A 19,655-nucleotide genomic window follows, 5' to 3' on the forward strand; every position below is an offset into this window, starting at 1 on the left:
GTTAATCAGCTCTTCTTGGTGTGTTTCCTGCCTACCACCAGGGTGGCACAGTCGCCTCACAGCAAGAAGGTTCTGGGTTCGAACCCAGCGGCTGGCAAGGGCCTTTCTGTGTGGATTTTGCATGTTCTCCGCATGTCTTCTTGGGTTTCTTCCGGGTGCTCTGGTTTCCCCCACAGTCCAAAGACATGCGGTTAGATTAATATGGGACGGCCTTGGGCTGAGGTGCCCTTGAACGAGGCACCTAACTCCCAACTGCTCCCCGGGCGCTGTTAGCATGGCTGCCCACTGCTCTGGGTATGTGTGTGTGCTCATTGCTCACGTGTGTTCACTGCTTCAGATGGGTTAAATGCAAAGAGGAAATTTCACAAGTGTAAGTGTGATGAATAAAGTTGTGCTCTCTTTCTTTCTTCTGCTGGATTATTATAGAGGTTTTCTCCTCTCAACCATTCACACCTATGGACAATTTTAGCGCCACCAATTTGCCTAACCTGCATGTCTTTGGGAGAAACCAGAGCACCCGGAGGAAACCCATGGGAAGAACATGCAAACTCCACACAGAAAGGCCCCTGTCAACCGTTGGGCTCGAACCCAGAACCTTCTTGCTGTGAAGCAACAGTGCTAACCACTATGCCACCTATACGTTTGTTAGTTTTCCCTAAATATAGTCTTCCAACCTTTATACCTGTACTCTGCTGAGCAGTAAGAATTCTATCTAGGTACATTTTTCCATGCTGGTTGGATTTTCTGGTTTATTTGCCAGGGCTGCTCTTTCCCTGAGCTGGTTAATCAGCTCTTCTTGGGGTGTTTCCTGCTTACCACCAGGGTGGCACGGTCGCCTCACAGCAAGAAGGTTCTGGGTTCGAACCCAGCGGCTGGCAAGGGCCTTTCTGTGCGGATTTTGCATGTTCTCCGCATGTCTTCTTGGGTTTCCTTCAGGTGCTCCGGTTTCCCCCACAGCCAAAGACATGCGGTTAGATTAATATGGGACGGCCTTGGGCTGAGGTGCCCTTGAGCGAGGCACCAAACTCCCAACTGCTCCCCGGGCGCTGTTAGCATGGCTGCCCACTGCTCTGGGTGTGTGTGTGTGTTCACTGCTTCAGATGGGTTAAATGCAGAGAGGAAATTTCACAAGTGATGAATAAAGTTGTGCTTTCTTTCTTTCTGGTGAATACAGAGCTATTTGGGTGTAAGCTGGTATTTTGTCAGCAGGGTGGGGTCATGTTGTCTGTTCCGACTCCAAACTGCGCAGAAATAAACACGTGTGTGTTTGATTAGAACAGCTCAGCGATGGCGCTGATTTACACGTCTCTAAACAAACTAAAAATCACTCAGTGATGGCGAAAAACTTTATGAAACGGCCAACCAATAGAAACCGAAGTATGCCTGACGTTCTCCAATCAGGTAACAGCTCGAGTCCTCCAATCAGGTAACAGCTCGAGTCCTCCAATCAGGACGGTTCAGGATTCGTCCAATCAGATGACGCCTTTGTTTGCGGCTCGCGCCTGGAGCTCTGCTCGCGAGTAATTCCAGTAAAAAAAGAGTTGAGGAAAATAAAACGGCGCACAAATACGAGGTATGAGAGACTTTTTTTAAAAAAAATATATATATACTTTTTAATGGATTATAGTGAATGAATAACCTTAATTTTGAAAAGTTTTCTTTAAAATAACTATCATTTGTTTAAGGTCTTCAGAGACACCTTTTTTCGTTCTTCGGCGCTTTAAAAAGCGTGTTAGTGGGAGCTCGGAGTTTGGTGTTTGTGCTGTAGGTTGCAAAATGTTCAAGACTTTCATAATGGAGGAGGTTTAAATCACTAGAGGTGTCAGAGAGTGTTTTACAGTGACGGCTTGTTTCACTGGTAAAATAATTAGCTTTAAAAAGTCTAGAGGAGGTAGCCATTTCTCTCTCTGTGTGTGTGTGAGTAAATCAGATTTGTGCTCTCAGTAGGTTACTTGGTTACTGAGGCTTTGCTGACTCGAGCTCACTCAACACTAAGTGTAGAAAACTGCAAAATTCAGGGGGAAAAAAGCATTAAAATTCTTTCCTGATCATATACAGCACTCTTGGGCACATAAAAAGAAATGCTGTCCAGCAAAAATGCCTTGAAAAATAATGAAATTTAAGGTTTTCTACATACAGAGCAGTAAACTAATACTGAGTCAATACTTGGGATGATGATCCTTTGCTTAAATAAATACTAAACCAGCGGCTGTAATTAAACACCTTTTCAGATTAACCAATAAAAAACAACTTTACAAAGGTGAGTTTGTTATAACAGTTATTATTGGTTAATTAATCAACCGGAAGTCCCGCCTCACCTTCTGAGCTTGTCGTCTGATGACGCAGCTAATTACCTGAGATGGATTAATTTTTTTTTTTTTTTAAAGCACAGTCAGTAATTTGAGGAAAAACCCGGACATTATCATCGCAGGTGAACATGGTGAAAAGATCATGTACATTTAAAAAAAAAAATCAAATTCACCGATATTTCCTGATCTTTTAAATTTGACAGCCGCCATTTTGTAGCGCGTTTGAGAAGTCACGTGAGGTGTCAATAATAGTGATCACTTTCACAGGTGTCCACCATTATCGACACCCTGTGGAATTGTGGAAACAACTGTTAGGCATCGATCTTTGTGTAATATTGTTGAAGTAGATCAAGTACTTAAAAAAATAATAAAAGTGCTGGTGATTTTTATAATTTTTTTCTGATTGGGCGGCACTGTCGCCTCACAGCAAGAAGGTTCCGGGTTCGAGCCCAGCGGCCGGCGAGGGCCTTTCTGTATGGAGTTTGTATGTTCTCGCGTGGGTTTCCTCCGGGTGCTCCAACAGTCCTAAGGCATGCGGTTAGGTTAATGTGGGGCGGCCTTGGGCTGAAGTGCCCTTGAGCGAGGCACCTAACCCCTGACTGCTCCCTGGGTGCTGTAGTGTGGCTGCCCACTGCTCTGGGTGTGCGCGCATGTGTGTTCACTGCTTCAGATGGGTTAAATGCAGAGGACGAATTTCACTGTGCTTGAAGTGTACATGTGACAAATAAAGGTTTCTTCTTCTAGAACAGAATGGGATGTTTATAGAGTATTTTGGAGATCCGATTGCGATAAATAGAATTAGACCAGAATTGTATTCCTAGCACAGTGTTCTCCATGGGCGCTTTTAAAGTGGCGCACCGCCACGTGATAATTCTGGCCCGCCACCCTTCCCTTGGCCAAAAAAAAAAACAAAACATCAGTATATACCAAATAAATCGTATTCACTTTATTATAATTTTGTAACTACTTAACACGCAGAAGACTATGAAACGAATGCATACGGGGCTACCTGGAGTGGCCACGCGATTGCAATAGAAAAACATCCGCCCAGCTGCATACAGATTGTGAGACAGAGTTGTGCAGATTGAGGTCTATCCCTGCGTTACACCACACCACATTACACTATACTGACATGTAGTAACGCTGGAAGCTACAAGCTGCAGCTAGCCAACAGCTAAATAACTTTTCATGCCTGTTGCGGGCACGTGCGCCAGCTCGTGCTTGGATTGGAGTGCTTTCACCCAATTAACATTGTGTATTGTAAAAAATGCATGCATTTATTGTAATTGGGTGTTTTATTTATGCATGGAAGTTCATTTATTTTGACACACATGGCATGATAATACACAGACAATTGAGCGCCAATGGTGCAAACCCCCCCCCCCGGAAAATTTTTTGAAAATGGATGCTCTCAGGTGCATTTTCAGGGTCTCTGAGAGGTTTTAGATACATGATTATAGGATAGAGTTTAACAGTGCTTCAATGATTTCTGACATAAATAGTATTAATGTATACACATTTGAAATTTCACCTTAAAGTTCAACATGCAAGTTAAACTGTTTTGTTATAGATTACTGAGGTATGAGAGATTGAAAATCTACGGGGATCCCTTAATTATCTATGATCAAGTAGTGTTGTAACAAAAGTGTGCATGAAAATATGAACAGTGGTTTGCTCCATCTTATGCAATCCAATGAAGAGAATCGATCATGACCTCCTGTTGATCACAAAGGGATCTGAACCTCAGAACTGCCACCTTAAAATAAGTTGCTGTATTACTATAACTGTAATGATTTAGAATGTTTCTGATGCAATTACCATAATATATGTATAACTAAGATACACTGAAAAGAAAAGTAAGGCAACTGCATATTATAAAGTTTAAATTTTGGCACTTTATTAAATGGACTAGATTAAAATTAAAACATATATTTAAAAGAAAAGAAAACTTGATTCATACATTTTAAGTTTGCAGAAAGATTGTTACTTATAAACACTCTCACAAAGTGAAGTTGACCAAATGTGTCAAATGCAGCATAATTTTGAATAATAATGATGAGCATATTTGGCAGTGTGATGTCACTGTGAGCCTTTAACAAAAGAATAATCCAGAGCCTTCTTTTGTTAAATGGATCCCAGTGACATCACACTGCCAAAAATGCTTATGATTATTATTTGAAATTATGCTGTATTTGACACATTTGGACAACTTCACTTTGTGAGAGTGTTTATAAGTACATAATCTTTCTGAAAACCCAAACTAATGAATTAAAGTTTTCTACTCCTTTAAAGCGGGTTAATTCTCCTTGGCTTTTGCTTGGCCCAATGTTGGGCAACGCTCTTGTAGTCCATCTCGCTGTCATCCATGCTGATGTGGATCAAATTGTTCAGCGAGTTTTCTCCTAGCTTATTAAAATCAGTCGGCTTTGCCCGTCTGGTGGGGGACAACATCGGCAGCCAATGAGATCGCTTATAATGAATCGGAAACTTCCGGGATGTCTGACGTTTTCTTTCGATATTTTTATTGGACGGTTTGAACACGTGATCTTGACACAGCCAACAGATTAGTTTGTTTACATCATGCCACGCGGACATAGGCCTATTACTTTTACAGAATCAACACAAACATTGGGGGGGAAAGAGCGCTTGTTTAACACAAATATCAATCAGTATGTAAATGGATCTGTTATTTGCTCTCCTATGTATCTCGTTACTTGTGGGTAGGAAATTTAACGTATTGGTATAAATCTAAGCATATCGGGTTTTAACTAAAGCGACTAAGCGTATCGGCAGGCAGAGCAAGCGTATTGGGCCCGACACGCTAAAACACTTTGGGGAAAACCATGATATATATAAATTACATACTTGAAATATTCAGTTTTTCTATTCCACTCAGAAAATATATGTGTATATGTATGTATGTGCAGTTTGTTGTAAATATCTACCACGTATTGCGAGTTCAGTAGACGTTTAATATTTTTAGATGTAAATTTTAAAATCTTAATTTAAAAAAAATCAACCTTTGACCTGGATTTTCATGTGGTTACAATGTCAACTGCCTGACATTTGTTAAACTACAAAACTAGAAATTAATACAAATAACCACCAATAATTAATAAAATGTAACTTATGAAGATATTTAAAGTAGAACAAAAAGATTTTCTTGACTATAGAGCGCACCTGTATATAAGCCGCATCCGCTCTATTTAAAAAAAAAAAATTAAAAAAAAGATATACAAGCCGCACCGGGCTATAAGCCGCAGATATCTATATTGAAAAATTAGATATTTACTGCATGTACAGAACGATTTTGTACTGTAAATGTACATGTATGTACCTGAACAGATTCTTTCCGAACAGTGCCTTTTAACACGGCAGCAACTTTGCTGATTAAAACGGAACAGAACCAAGAGAAAATAACCGGTATTTATTTACCTTCATTTCTCCTGTGTTTGAAACCACAAGTCACTTTAATCATCTTCGCTGGATTTGAAAATAATTACCAGTTATTAATTTGTCGTGCGTGTTCTATCTGCTAAAGATCTGCTAATTCTTCTTTGCATTGATTTTTCGTCTATCTTATTTTTGATTCTACTTCCGGTTAGAGCGCCCCTAGCGGTGGAAGAAAAATCCACAGAATAGCCGCACCTTTGTATAAGCCGCATGGTTCAAAACCCAGGAAAAAAGTAGCGGCTTATAGTCCAGAAAAACATTATCAGTTCATTTGTTTACAAGCATTAGAATTACTTCATTTACGTAAGCACTGACATTTGATATATAAAAGATATTTTGTATTAAATAGAAGTATGTAAAACAAATTGTAAATAACTTTTAACTTGACACCACATACTGATTTTATTATTATTTATTTTTTATTTTTATAAATAATCATCTGGATGTTGATAATTGTGGATCGGTGTCACTCATTTTTTCCCAGTGGAAGTTTGAGTAACTGTTCGTGCACAATTTACGTATTGAAGGTCTTTTCTACTTTTGCAATATCCATAATTGTAGCCGCCGCTCTAGTCTCGGATACAGTGAGTGCAGTTTTATAAGGAAATGCTCAGTAAAACCTACAGCTCATCTTCCAGAACCAGCCACAGTTCTTCTGGACACTTTGACTGTCACACTCGCTTCTTGTTTTTTGCAGGAAAACCCAGTAGCCTTCATTATGGGTTTTGTCTGAAGTGTGTTTTATGCTGCTTTCTTTCCTGAGATACAAACATTATTCTGTAACGTTTAATGTCATGCTGGAAAACTAATCTCCGGAAATCTAAAATGTATATATATATTTTTTTGTACTGACTTGAAGTAGAAGTCATAAAAATCTATAAGACAGTTTGTACTAATAAAACAAACGGGTGCCTAAGACTTTTGGACAGTACTGAATGTTTTTGAGCGTTTAAAAAAACAAACAAAAATAACTATTTGTACTTCTAACGACTTCCTTTTGTTAACTTGGGCGTTGCAGGGCACAGCATGACATCTTAAGTTCAGGTCACTTTCTTGGTTGTTTTTGTTTCCTTATTTGTTTAATTGTAATCGCATGTATGAGTGTTTGAGTTTCTGTGCTCTGAAACGCCCCATGCACTAAAGTGTTGCCGAGAGGCTGTTGGTTCTAATCTGCCTCTTCTAAAGAATACTTAAGATCGTTTCACGTCTGCTTTTTACTGGCATTTATTCAGCCCATGGGTTTCCACTTTTATCAGCTGGTAGCACATATATTGGATGACGTGACTAATGCAGGCTTCAACTACTGGTTATTGAAATGAATTTGCATATTTCCATGTTTACAATATCAGCGATCTTATTGATGCACATGAAACAACCCAAGGCTTAAATCAAATTGTATCCGAACACAATGACCAACCTGATGAAGTGAATGGCTGTATTGTTGGCTTTGGATAATGGATCAAAAACATGTAAGAAAACCAATCCCTTTAAACTTCTGGGTGTAAGGTCACATCAAGTAGAGGTTCGTTTGCCTGCAGGCCCAGTTTTATTGTTTTACTCTAGTCCATAGGGTGTAATGCAGAAGATGTTGTATGAGGTGCTAGAGTTGGATATCACATCAGTGGATACCACAAAAATGTTGTGATTGAAGGCGTTAGGATCAGGATGGATTAAGCTTACAATTCTGCAACGTGATTTTTATTTTTTTTTGCTTCCGTGTTTTGTTGAACTGTTAATGTCAGCAAGTAAGATCCACCCTGATGATTAGTTTATAAATCTTGTTTCTCAAAAAAAGCTGCTGTTCCGTCTGGGTTTCTTAAAGTGTTTGAGACGGGTAACCTACGTGTTTTATAGCTACTTTAATTCTTTCTGCTGGCACACAGGTGGAAATGACGTTTCAACACTCAAAAAATGAGCATGTCCTTGTTTTTTCAGATAAAGAGCTTGTGTATGTAAAGAAGTAATTTTTTGAGTGAATGGCAGGAAAAGCACAGGCTAATGGTACAGTCAGAGTTTGTTTAAGCGGTGGCGCCGTCTCTCTCTGGTGCGTCACTGTGCATGATGGATGACTTTTCAGCAGAGAGTGAGCTGTGTTTCCACGAGGCGATGTCAGGCCTTCTTGAACAGAACAGCTGCACTAATACATCAATCAGTAGGCTGCTATTATGGGATCGGAGTGTACAGCAAAGATGATGTCTAGATGAATGGAAATGTATGAATTCTTCAGGATTTATCGTTCATATCCGTTCTGTGTTTTTGTTCACAGGCAGGGCGTGTGAGTGAGGGAGAAGCCCGGCTGCGCCATCGGCAGCAATGGGTGAGATTGAGGGCACGTATCGGGCGCTGCAGACTCCAGGCACACGTCTGGGCTCTCAGCTCAACCCTGGCATCAGCACACTGGAACCCGGGCAGAGCCTGAACACATCTGGGGCAGGAGGCAAAGGCAAGTGTCTGCAGATCCGTGTTCAGGGTCTGGATGATGCTCAGGAGTTCTACGAGCTTGAGGTGAGTCTCGTTTTCAGATGAAATTTAAGCTGTGTTGATCTTCCTTATGTACAAACGATGCAAGTCAGCCTCCGGAGCACGAATTGCTTCTGGCAGTACTGAAAGTGAATTAAATTAAAAAAAAAAACTTTGAGTTGAGTCTCTGAAAAGTTTGTGCTGCTTAACTAACTGGAAAAACAGTGCAATGTGGTGACGCTGTTGATGGCTTCATCTCAAAATGGATACTGCTATACTAAATTGTACAACAAAATATCATATGTGGCCTACTGCTTTGGCATACCATTGAGTAAAGTAGGCACTTTGGAACATTACCGCAGAGACTACAGCATGCTGGGGCACAATTTACAGCTGTATTTTCCATCAAAAATGCATCTTCATACTAGTAAAATAAGTCTGGGTCTAAGAATGGTATGAAGCTGAAACCCTGTTCAGAGAGGAATTAGTACAGCAACAAAAGAGTGAAACTTTTTTTTTTCTTCCCCTTTTCTTGTTAAATGGTGCTCATTTAAAGGAGATCTGAAGTCATTTTTAAATTTCATTAAAATTAACATGTTATTCAATTATGTTTTCGGTTTTAATCACCTTATATATATCGTGACTCGTACTGGCAACTAATTGCAATTAAATATTTTACTTATTGGCCTATTCGGTTTTTAGCCATGTTGAATTTAGTTCGTTTGGTCCACGGCTGGCGTCGCTCACTCGCGCAATCTTCACGAGACTTGTGCAAGATTTCAAAACGTGACACGTCAGTGCCGCCATTTTGAAAACTGTTTTCCAAATGAAATATTGCACAAAAACGAGTTTAAATGACAATTGCAGTTTACTTTTTTCAAAAACTTTCCTGATTGCTATCAAAACAAACAAAACTTCCGGCTTGATTACGTCAACATTCGAAGGAGGGCGCGCGTCTTTTGACAACGTTGGTCACTTAGATTTCCGCTGTACGTTTTACTTCCGTACTACGATGTCTTGCACAGGTCTCAACGCATCTCGTTTACAGCCACTGCTTTGACATATGGACTGATGTATTACATAGCATATTTCAAACACTCATAACTTGCTATAGCGGTGACGAAATAGCTGTCAGAAATGCATTCCTATATTTAATAAAATGAGAGAGAGAATTTTGATGATAAAAAAAATTTGGGGGCGGCACAGTGCTGTAGTGGTTAGCGCTGTCGCCTCACAGCAAGAAGGTCCGGGTTCGAGCCCCGTGGCCGGCGAGTGCCTTTCTGTGTGGAGTTTGCATGTTCTCCCCGTGTCCGCGTGGGTTTCCTCCGGGTGCTCCGGTTTCCCCCACAGTCCAAAGACATGCAGGTTAGGTTAACTGGTGACTCTAAGGCCAAATCCCATTTCACCCCTTGGACCAACCCCTTGGCCCTTCCCCTCCATTTTGCGTGTTCACGTGAAGGGGTAGGGGTATCCCAATCCCAGTTAACGCGGAGGGGAAGGGGTAGGGCTTCTGTACCCCTCCAAATGGAGATTTTCCAGGAGCTGACTCCGAACGAAGGGGTTTGAGTGATTTCCCACAATGCCATGCGGATTTCAGAAAGATGGCGGTTCCCGCGGCGAAAGATTGTCATAAATGTATTTTCTCCATTATTTACGTGTTTTAAGTTGTTATCCAGAGGAAACACGCCGCTTGATTCGCTTTCGAGCTGAGAATGAGCAGCGATTTCTGAAATCCAAGCTGCTGCTAAAAAGCTTTGGGAGTGAGTATTGTTTTCGGTTGCTTGACTGCGTACGTTTTGTTCTGTTATTCTCGCTTTTATTGTTTACATGAGTGTTCTGACACCTCATTCTGTCGGATGTGGTGCACGAAGCGCCAAAGATATCCCATTCAGTGGTGTTAGTTAACAAATCACACCCTGCCAGCAGAGATCTCTGGCTCTGACTGTAGCGGCTGGTCACAGCCAATGACGCATTTGGTCGCGTTTTGCTAACGTAAACGCTGACGGAGGTACGCGATGACGTATGCGATCGTTGAAGGGCTATCCCAATACGTAAGGGTTGAATTTCAAGCCCTATCCCTTGTAGCTCAGTTTCAAGGGGAAGGGCCGAGGGGAAGGCGGAGGGGTAGGGGTAGAAATTAGAATTGGGATTGGGCCTAAATTGACCGTAGGTGTGAATGTGAGTGTGAATGGTTATCTGTGTCTATGTGTCAGCCCTGTGATGACCTGGCGACTTGTCCAGGGTGTACCCCGCCTTTCGCCCGTAGTCAGCTGGGATAGGCTCCAGCTTGCCTGCGACCCTGTAGAACAGGATAAAGCGGCTAGAGATAATGAGATGAGAAAAAAAATTGCCTTCAGTTCTCCTTTAAGTGCTTCGTAAAGAGGTAGGTGTTCTTGCTTTTTCAAAGACAGACTGTGACTCAGCTTTTAGGACAGTTAGGGGAATTTAATTCCACCACCTAGGTGCCAGGAAGGAGAAACGTCTTGTGGCATCACTTCCTTTTGGATTTATTTATTTAATCTGTTTTAGTAAGTCAGTTGGTCACTTTTTTTTTTTTTTTTCCCCTGCTTTTGTGTGTGCATACTCTTCTCTTGATCCATATGCCAACTTTTCTGGATAAACTTGTTTGCGGTTCATATAAAACACTGTTTCTCGAAGTGTGGTCTGCGAGTTGATGCCGTAAAAGATCACATTTTATCAGTGTTTTCTCAAATCACCTATGTGACTCCAGAAGCAAAGTTATGAGTAGCACAGATGGTTTTTCTATTTTGAATAAAGTCCTATATAAATTCAGATAGTAGCCTGTTATTTGCATTTGTCTGACATTAAGCAAGCCAACAGTTTTGTGACACTGCTGATAGCTCCGTCAGTTTAGGTTACGCTTTTGTTTCGACGTATGGAGGGAATGTGGAGAAACTATGAGTAACCAAAATTAGACTTGGCATTAAACTGTCAAAGATAATGGATGGGTGGCTGAAGACTGGTCAGTCAAAAGAAAAGCACAAGAAACATCCGACACGAGCCCAGACGTTATGATTTTTTGTTTGAGAAAACAAAGCAGTGCAACTGGATTAATGTGGCCCCCAGTATGAGATTAAAACTGTCCAGTTTGGAGCTAGACATTGCTTCACTGATGTATCGGAATAAGCAGCATCATTCTTCCCATTAAGAGGAGGACAGCAGTGAGTTAGCGATACTATTTGTAAAGCTGTCATTTCATTAGTGTGTAATTTGTAATATACTGTTGAAGTAGGCTCGTTGCTTTTTGTTTGGAGTTAGGTGGGCTGCAAATTTAATTTATTTATAATGGATAAAATGGTCCTCGGTCTGAAAAAGTTTGAGAAACACTGATGTAAAAGCAGTGAAATGAGTGCAAGACGGAGAGAATTCATCTTGAGGCAGCTGTGCTGTGTGTGACGTGACAGTTGCTAACTTGCTGCACTCCTCAGATCCCTTCTTTAAGACCACTTCAGTCACGTCCCACTCTGTCTCTGAGCCCTAGCGAGGCTGCTGGCCTGAAGTGACTTTCTGAGCCATGAATCTCTCCAGTGCAGCCTGCTTTAACCTTCCAACTGCGGGAGAACTCCGGAAAACAGCTCTTAAATGTTTCAACATCAGCTCGGGTCGCTCGCCATCATGATGGAGGAAGTTTAGGGCTTCAGGATCAGATTTTAGTTTTTGTGCAGTCTTGGATTTGGCTACATGGCATGAAACCACTAATTCTTTCCCCAAAGTTCAAGCCCCCCAAAAATTGCAGTGGAATAATAATTAGGGCCCGAGCCCTATGGGCGAAGGCCCTATTGTTCTTGTAAGAGTTCACTATTATTCTTCTTCTTCTTCCGTCTTCTTCTTCTTCCGTCTTCTTCTTCTTCTTTATTTTTCTCCGCTGTTGGGCCATTTTCGGGGCGCTTGCCATGGGCGAAAACGCACGAAATTTGGCACCAGTTCCGAGAATTGCCACCGCTACTCAGAACCAGAAGCCCAAACTTGGCCGGGGCTCAGGGCCTCTATAGCGCCCCCTAAGTTGTTGTGATTTTGGCCTCCCGCATTAAGGTGCCTGGGTGACTTGTAGTTTGTAGTAGTGGCATGCCATTTGGTACGCATATGTATCTCACTAAGCCGGACAAAAACGTAATGCCAATGCATTAGCCACGCCCAACAGGAAGTGAGGTAATTTCACTTTTGTGCGAAATGCATGGCCACGAAAACGGCGCAACTCCTCCTAGACCGTTCATAGGAATGTCACCAAAATTGATACACATCATCTACAGACATGGCTGACAAAAGTTACTAAATACGTTTCACGTAGGATGAACCGTTCAGAAGTTATACGTCAATCAATTTTCGATGCAAAATTTTACATGCTTAAAAATTCATAACAAATCTTCTGATTGCTCAAAACTGCTCATACTTCACACGCAAATCACTCATTGGGCTTCTGACATGTTACCCACTTTCTGTGATATTTCGCCACTGGGGGCGCTATTTTTGGGCAAAAATTCCAATCTTCTCTCAAATTTGGTCAAACTTCATGGCCACCCTCTTACTACCTCCCATGTCATGTATACAACGTTTTGGAAATTTTCGTCCATGGGGGGCGCTGTTTTTGGCCGACGCAATTGCTCCAAAACGGGTTTTTGGTAAATAATTCCATAATGCTTTTCCTTCACACCACTACCTTGTGATAGTTCGTTGCTGTTGTAGACACTTATTTTTCCAACTCATCATCGCTCATGTTCAGCATAGCGCCACCTACTGACATGGGAAAAACCAAAAAATTTATTCTTCAAAAATCTATATCTCATCTTCTGTTTACTCAATTGTCATCAAACTTCATACGCAAACTCTTCATAGCTCACCTGACATATACGCCAAATTTTGTGCACTTTCGCCACTGGGGGCGCTATTTTTGGGCAAAAAATCCAATCTTTCCTCAAATTTGGTCAAACTTCACGGCCACCCTCTTCCTGCCTCCCATGTCATTTATACCTCATTTTGGGAATTTTCGTCCATGGGGGGCGCTGTTTTTGGCCGACGCAATTGCTCCAAAACGGGTTTTTGGTAAATAATTCCGTAGTGCTTTTCCTTCACACCACTACCTTGTGAAAGTTCGTTGCTGTTGTTGACACTTATTTTTCCAACTCATAATCGCTCATGTACAGCACAGCGCCACCTACTGACATGGGAAAAAACAAAAAATTTATTCTTCAAAAATCTATATCTCATCTTCTATTTACTCAATTGTCATCAAACTTCATACGCAAACTCTTCATAGCTCACCTGACATATACGCCAAATTTTGTGCACTTTCGCCCCTGGGGGTGCTGGTTATGGCAAAAATGATATTGCAGCTTCTGATTTGTCAAACTTGGCAAGCAAACTCTTTACAAGACCCTTATTGGGGCGCTTGCCATGGTCGACAACGCACGAAATTTGGCTCCTTTTTCTTAGACTGCCACCGCTACTGAGACCCAGAAGCCCAGATCCAGGCCGGCCTCAGGGCCTCTATAGCGCCCCCCAAGCACCGTTCAGTGCGAGACCCTATTGTTGCCATGTGTCCATTTCTGTGGTTTGTCGCCATTGTGGGAGTAATGTCTCTTGCCGAAGAGGCTGTGGAAGGTATTTCGCGGGGACGCATGCCCCCGCCTCCCTTGGCCGCTGGCGCGAGGGCCCGTCGAGGCCGCTTGCGGCTTTAATTACAATTATTATGCTAATAATGGAGCAGCACGGTGGTGTAGTGGTTAGCGCTGTCGCCTTACAGCAAGAAGGTCCGGGTTCGAGCCCCAGGGCCGGCGAGGGCCTTTCTGTGCGGAATTTGCATGTTCTCCCCGTGTCCGCGTGGGTTTCCTCCGGGTGCTCCGGTTTCCCCCCACAGTCCAAAGACATGCAGGTTAGGTTAACTGATGACTCTAAATTGACCGTAGGTGTGAATGTGAGTGGTTGTCTGCGTCTATTGCCGCTTTTCCACTACCAACGCGGCTGAGTTGGGCTGAGCCGTGCGGTGCTGAGTCGGGCTGAGTCGAGCTGAGTGGGGCTGTTGGAGTTGCATTTCGACTACAACCGCGCTGAACCGTGCTGGCTGGAAGTGGGTGGACACATTGGGTGGACACATTGGGTGGAGTTAGCGAAAGTGGGTGGACGTCACGTGATGTCGTTAGGCGGCGCAAACAGTGACATCAGTGAGCTTTTAAGCGGTAGTCTCACAACCCGGATAGTAAACAATAAACATGGAGGACATGGAGTTGTTAGTGTTGCTGGTCTTGGTGCTGTGGCTTGTTGTCACCGACAACGCCAACAGATACTGGCAAGAGCGTATAGATGAGGCGAGGCGCATAAGGCTTCAGAAATTCTCGTAATTCGTAATAATTCTTCCGGGTTTACGGTGTTTACAGATCCCAGCGTGCTCGCGGGGCGTGTGTGGGCATGTGAGGACACTCCTCCTCACCAATCAGTGCACAGGGGAGTGTCTCCTCACGCCCCTAGCCCCACTCGGCTCGGTTTGGCTCGCTTCAGCCCCACTCCAAAACTGTGCGAGTTTTGGGAGCTGAGTAGGGCTGAAGCGAGCTGAGTCGCGCCGCTCTGAGGTAGTCGAAACGCGAGCCGTGTCGGGCTGAAGCGAGCTGAAAAAGGGTAGTGGAAAAGGGCCATATGTGTCAGCCCTGTGATGACCTGGCGACTTGTCCAGGGTGTACCCTGCCTTTCACACGTAGTCAGCTGGGATAGGCTCCAGCTTGCCTGCGACCCTGTAGAACAGGATAAAGCGGCTAGAGATAATGAGATGAGATTCTAATAATGATGGTAAATGTTTATATAGCACTTTCTCCACATGTCACGAAGTGCTTTAGGTTTAACATATAACATTTTTATTGGAAATATAATAAAGGCTATCTCATCTCGTTATCTTTAGCCGCTTTATCCTGTTCTACAGGGTCGCAGGCAAGCTGGAGCCCATTTGTACTTGTGGCCTGTTCCAAATGTTTGTCCCCACTTTGCTGCTGTAACAGCCACCACTCTTCTCGGAAGGTTTTCCTCTAGATTTTGGACTGTGGGGATTTGGACTCCTTCAGCCACAAGATGTTAGGAGAGAAGGACTGGCACAAAGTTTGTGTTCCAGTTCATCCCAAAGGTGTTCAGTGTGAGTGAGGCCAGGGCTTTGTGCATGCCACTTGAGTTCTTGCACGCCAACATTGGCAAACCATGTCTTCATTGACCTCACTTTTTGCACCGTAGCATTAGTCCTGTTCAGACTAAATTTGTTAATCAGGAGGATGTCGGTAATCATTTTGTCACGTCTCTTTCCTGATAAATCTCTTGCATCCAGGCAGCAATAAAATTACGACAGGAGGAATGAGTTTCTAGCTGGTTGCATTTTCTCTGAGCCTGGATGTTTCTCATGTGCTCATGCTTCATTCCCAGCCTGGCATCCAAGTGGTCGAAGAGGTACTGCAATAAAGAAAAGATTCTGGCTCTTTCACGTTGGGGTGAACCAAATTTCCACCAACAGTATGAAAATACAATAAAACAGTAATCACAAAATATATGAGGAAGCCTCCATTTTTGTTTCGTGACTTTGGGAGCGTCATATTTGGCGGAGGGTCATTGATACACATGCTGTGAGACAAAATATGTCACGTAACAGCATGATATCAGCTCCATCTGCATATAAAATTATAGATATGTTTAGGTCCCTTAGGTCCCGTGAAGGGAAATTGTAATGGTGCAGCGTACAGACATATTTGTGTGTTTCCAACTAGGGATCGACCGATATGTTTTTTTCAGGGCCGATACCGATTATTATGGAATTGGGATGCCGATAACCGATATGTGCAACCGATAAATGTAAACATTATAATTCACATGAAATTAAACATAGCACACACTGACAAAGACCTTCATATCCATGAAATGTATGTTTAATTGTAAAATTGAACATGAAATTTTGTGCAGGGAGATGCCAGCAGCATTTGTACAATAAAGTCAAACATTAGTTAGAATAAAATGAGAAATAAAATAAATATTCACCAATAAAAAAATAAAATCACTCCCTACTATATTACAGCTCACCATTTTCAGTGGAAAATAAATGAAAATACACTCTGGATTCTTTTACACTAAGAACTAAGTAAGACTTAACAACTTCAAGTAGTTTTTAAATAACAAACCAAGTGTAGGGAGCTGCCTGCAGCATTTTTAAAAAAAGTAAAATCAAACGTACAGTAAAGTAGGCTCTCACCCCCTATCAGGAGCGGCTGCTCCTTTAAGAGTATATCGCTTTCCGAATCAGAAGTGCTAGCGAGGAGAATCACTTGCGCAAGAATTATAAATACTAGTCACACCTGGCTTGTTTAAATGTTCAAACAGCGCTTTATAAAGTTGCCTTGACCGCCTCTCTGTATGGCTGTCATTCTACTGTTCGAGTAGAACTACTGACACATTCACAACGTTTCCAGACGGGGATTTAAAAATGACTGCAGCCTACGTTATGCTGTTTCAGCGAGACTAGTTGGTTGTAGGCTAATTCAAGTGCTTCCTTCCGTAAGCTAAGTTTGCCTGGCTACACAGATGCAAATGGAAAATTTTAATGAGTAGTAGATGAAGAATGTAAACATATAATGATGGTGTGCTTTTGCAACTTGTGTGTTTGTGACTTAGTGCAGCAAAAGCAGTGTGTCCTTACCTTGATACGGGCGCCTTGAAACAGTTCAGAGTGTTTAGCTGCGTGTGTCGATTGGCTATATCTCTTGTGCCAAACAAATCAGATGTTGTGGTGGGCGGGACCGTGTTCTTGAACTCAGAGAGGCGAGTGCAGGAAAGGACGTGCAGTGACAGTCGCGTTAGGAACGAAATGGCTGCAAAAAGGCATGTTATCGGCATATCGGTGGAAATTATGGCCGATACTGATAACCCTAAAAATGCAGAATATCGGCCCGATATATCGGCCAGGCCGATTATCGGTCAACCCCTATTTCCAACTTTGTGGCTACAGTTTGAGGAGGTCTTGCATATTGTTGAGACGGTCAGGTGTCCACATACTTTGGACTATATAGTGTATGTTTATCCGACCAAGAATTAACGCCGCACCCCCAGATTATTGGGTAACTCTCTGGAGGCCTGCACAAGTAATTTGTGTGTTGCAGTGCCAGTTTGTCACTTTTTCAACATCTGTTTCCAAGTTAGAAGTTGATTTTTAAAGCCTAACATCTGTGCTCTGCAATCCTATTATCCTCCACATGTTATTGACTGGGCTACCAGAAACGGTTCATGGGAGAAAACGTCTTTATTTTCGTTAAATGGCTGATCATTTTATATTCTTCAAATTGTGCTTCAACATAAGCTGCTTGAAATTTTGTCCTTTTAAACATGAATATTCAAGCTGCTTTGATGTCTAAGTGACCTCCTTTATGGATTTCCTGACCTTTTTTATGTCTTATAGTTTCTCCCATTACTTTTCACAGATTTTAAGTGAAGCTCAGGAAAATTAAAAGCCTTTTCCATCCACTTCTGTTATGTGAATTGTCTGTCTGAAGAGATGCATAAAGAGGATGTCCTAGAGTGGTTGGAAAGCACATTCACCACCAAGTTTTTTATATATATATATATATATATATATATATACACTGCCGTTCAAAAGTTTGGGGTCACTTTGAAATGTCCTTATTTTTGAAAGAAAAGCACTGTTCTTTTCAATGAAGATCACTTTAAACTAATCAGAAATCCACTCTATACATTGCTAATGTGGTAAATGACTATTCTAGCTGCAAATGTCTGGTTTTTGGTGCAATATCTCCATAGGTGTATAGAGGCCCATTTCCAGCAACTCTCACTCCAGTGTTCTAATGGTACAATGTGTTTGCTCATTGCCTCAGAAGGCTAATGGATGATTAGAAAACCCTTGTACAATCATGTTAGCACAGCTGAAAACAGTTGAGCTCTTTAGAGAAGCTATAAAACTGACCTTCCTTTGAGCAGATTGAGTTTCTGGAGCATCACATTTGTGGGGTCGATTAAATGCTCAAAATGGCCAGAAAAATGTCTTGACTATATTTTCTATTCCTTTTACAACTTATGGTGGGAAATAAAAGTGTGACTTTTCATGGAAAACACAAAATTGTCTAGGTGACCCCAAACTTTTGAACGGTAGTGTATTTTCTTTTTTCAGAAAACGTTTCCATCTTCACTTTGTCTTTGTAGTGATTAGTGATAGTTTTATCCCCCCTCAAACGAAGTTTGGCGCGGAATATAGAAACGGGTTCCGTCCGGTCACGTTTTCGTTTCTGGGCTATATCTTTAAAAGTACTGAAGATATCTTAATGAAACTTTGTATACATATCAAGCAACATGTGAACTGGTGCCTTTTGCTATTTTGGATTTTTTTGGAAATGAGTATTTTTCAAATTTTTACATTAAAAAACAGATTTTGACTTGGTTTCTCAGAGCAATGTTCGTTTCCAGAGAATATATCCAAAACTCTTCATGATACAGATTTGAAACTTGGTATGCATGTTAACAAGGTGATGTAGATGTGCTTTTTCATACCAAGAAATTTGAGATTTTTATTTATGTTTCCATGGAAACAATTTCAGACTTGGTCTCCTTAGGTTAGTCTTCGGGGTAGGTTTTGTTTCCGGAGCAGAACTTGAAAACTGAGTGGTGCGGTCTTGAAAGTTGGTCTATGTGTTGATTAAGTAATGTACATCTGCCTTTTGATACTAAGAAATGTGAGAAATTTTCATTTTTAGCTCACCTGGACCAAAGGTCTGGTGGGTTTATGCCATGGGCTGCTGAGGTCAGTGTAAAGAGATAGGGTTGGTTTCCTGCAGCAGAACTTGAAAAATGTGACACATAATATCTTGGAACTTGGTATATAGTTGGTCTATAGGGCGGGGGATATAGATAACTCTTACCCTGTCCACACTAGGGATTTTGTACCGATACGAAACTACTTTTGTACCGCAACACCTGTCTACACTAGGTACTGTAGCGGTATAACTGTATCGGTACGAAACCCACAAATGTATGGGTTTCGTACCGGTACTGTAGCGCTTCGCTGTAGTGTGGACAGATGAAGCGGCTCTGCATCGATACAAATATAATGCGCATGCGCAAAGTCACACACCTCAATCGATGTCTTCGCTGAATAAAATAGTGAAGAAGGGAGATTCGTTTTTCTTTCTCAACTGCCTCGTACGTTTTATACGATTCAACTGAATAAATGACCACCAGAAATACAGACTGTACATTGACAACAAAAAGCACACGCACGTTGTTTCATCCACCATATTCTCGGAAGGAAGTTACTCGGTAACCACGGAAATATTTCGCGCACACGCATTTCAACTACCGTGAAAGAAAACCGCAAACATTTCTCGCTAGTGTGGACAGATGCACTAAACTGTACCGGTATACTTTGTATCGATACAGTTATACTACTTT

General features: G+C 41.9%; 1 protein-coding gene across 2 annotated transcripts in view; it reads left to right on the plus strand.

The window, feature by feature from the left end:
- Positions 1–1,484: 1,484 nt before the first annotated feature.
- The window catches only part of farp2 (FERM, RhoGEF and pleckstrin domain protein 2), a 157,806-nt gene continuing 139,635 nt past the window's right edge, over positions 1,485–19,655 (plus strand). For both annotated transcript variants that reach the window (XM_060919763.1, XM_060919764.1), the window contains exons 1-2: positions 1,485–1,573; positions 8,029–8,267. In XM_060919763.1, coding sequence (XP_060775746.1) covers positions 8,076–8,267 — 192 coding nt within the window. In that variant the 5' untranslated portion in view covers positions 1,485–1,573; positions 8,029–8,075. The remainder of the gene's footprint in view (positions 1,574–8,028; positions 8,268–19,655) is intronic.

The sequence above is a fragment of the Neoarius graeffei genome, chromosome 4 (genome assembly GCF_027579695.1).
Source record: "Neoarius graeffei isolate fNeoGra1 chromosome 4, fNeoGra1.pri, whole genome shotgun sequence".
Classification (NCBI taxonomy): domain Eukaryota; kingdom Metazoa; phylum Chordata; class Actinopteri; order Siluriformes; family Ariidae; genus Neoarius; species Neoarius graeffei.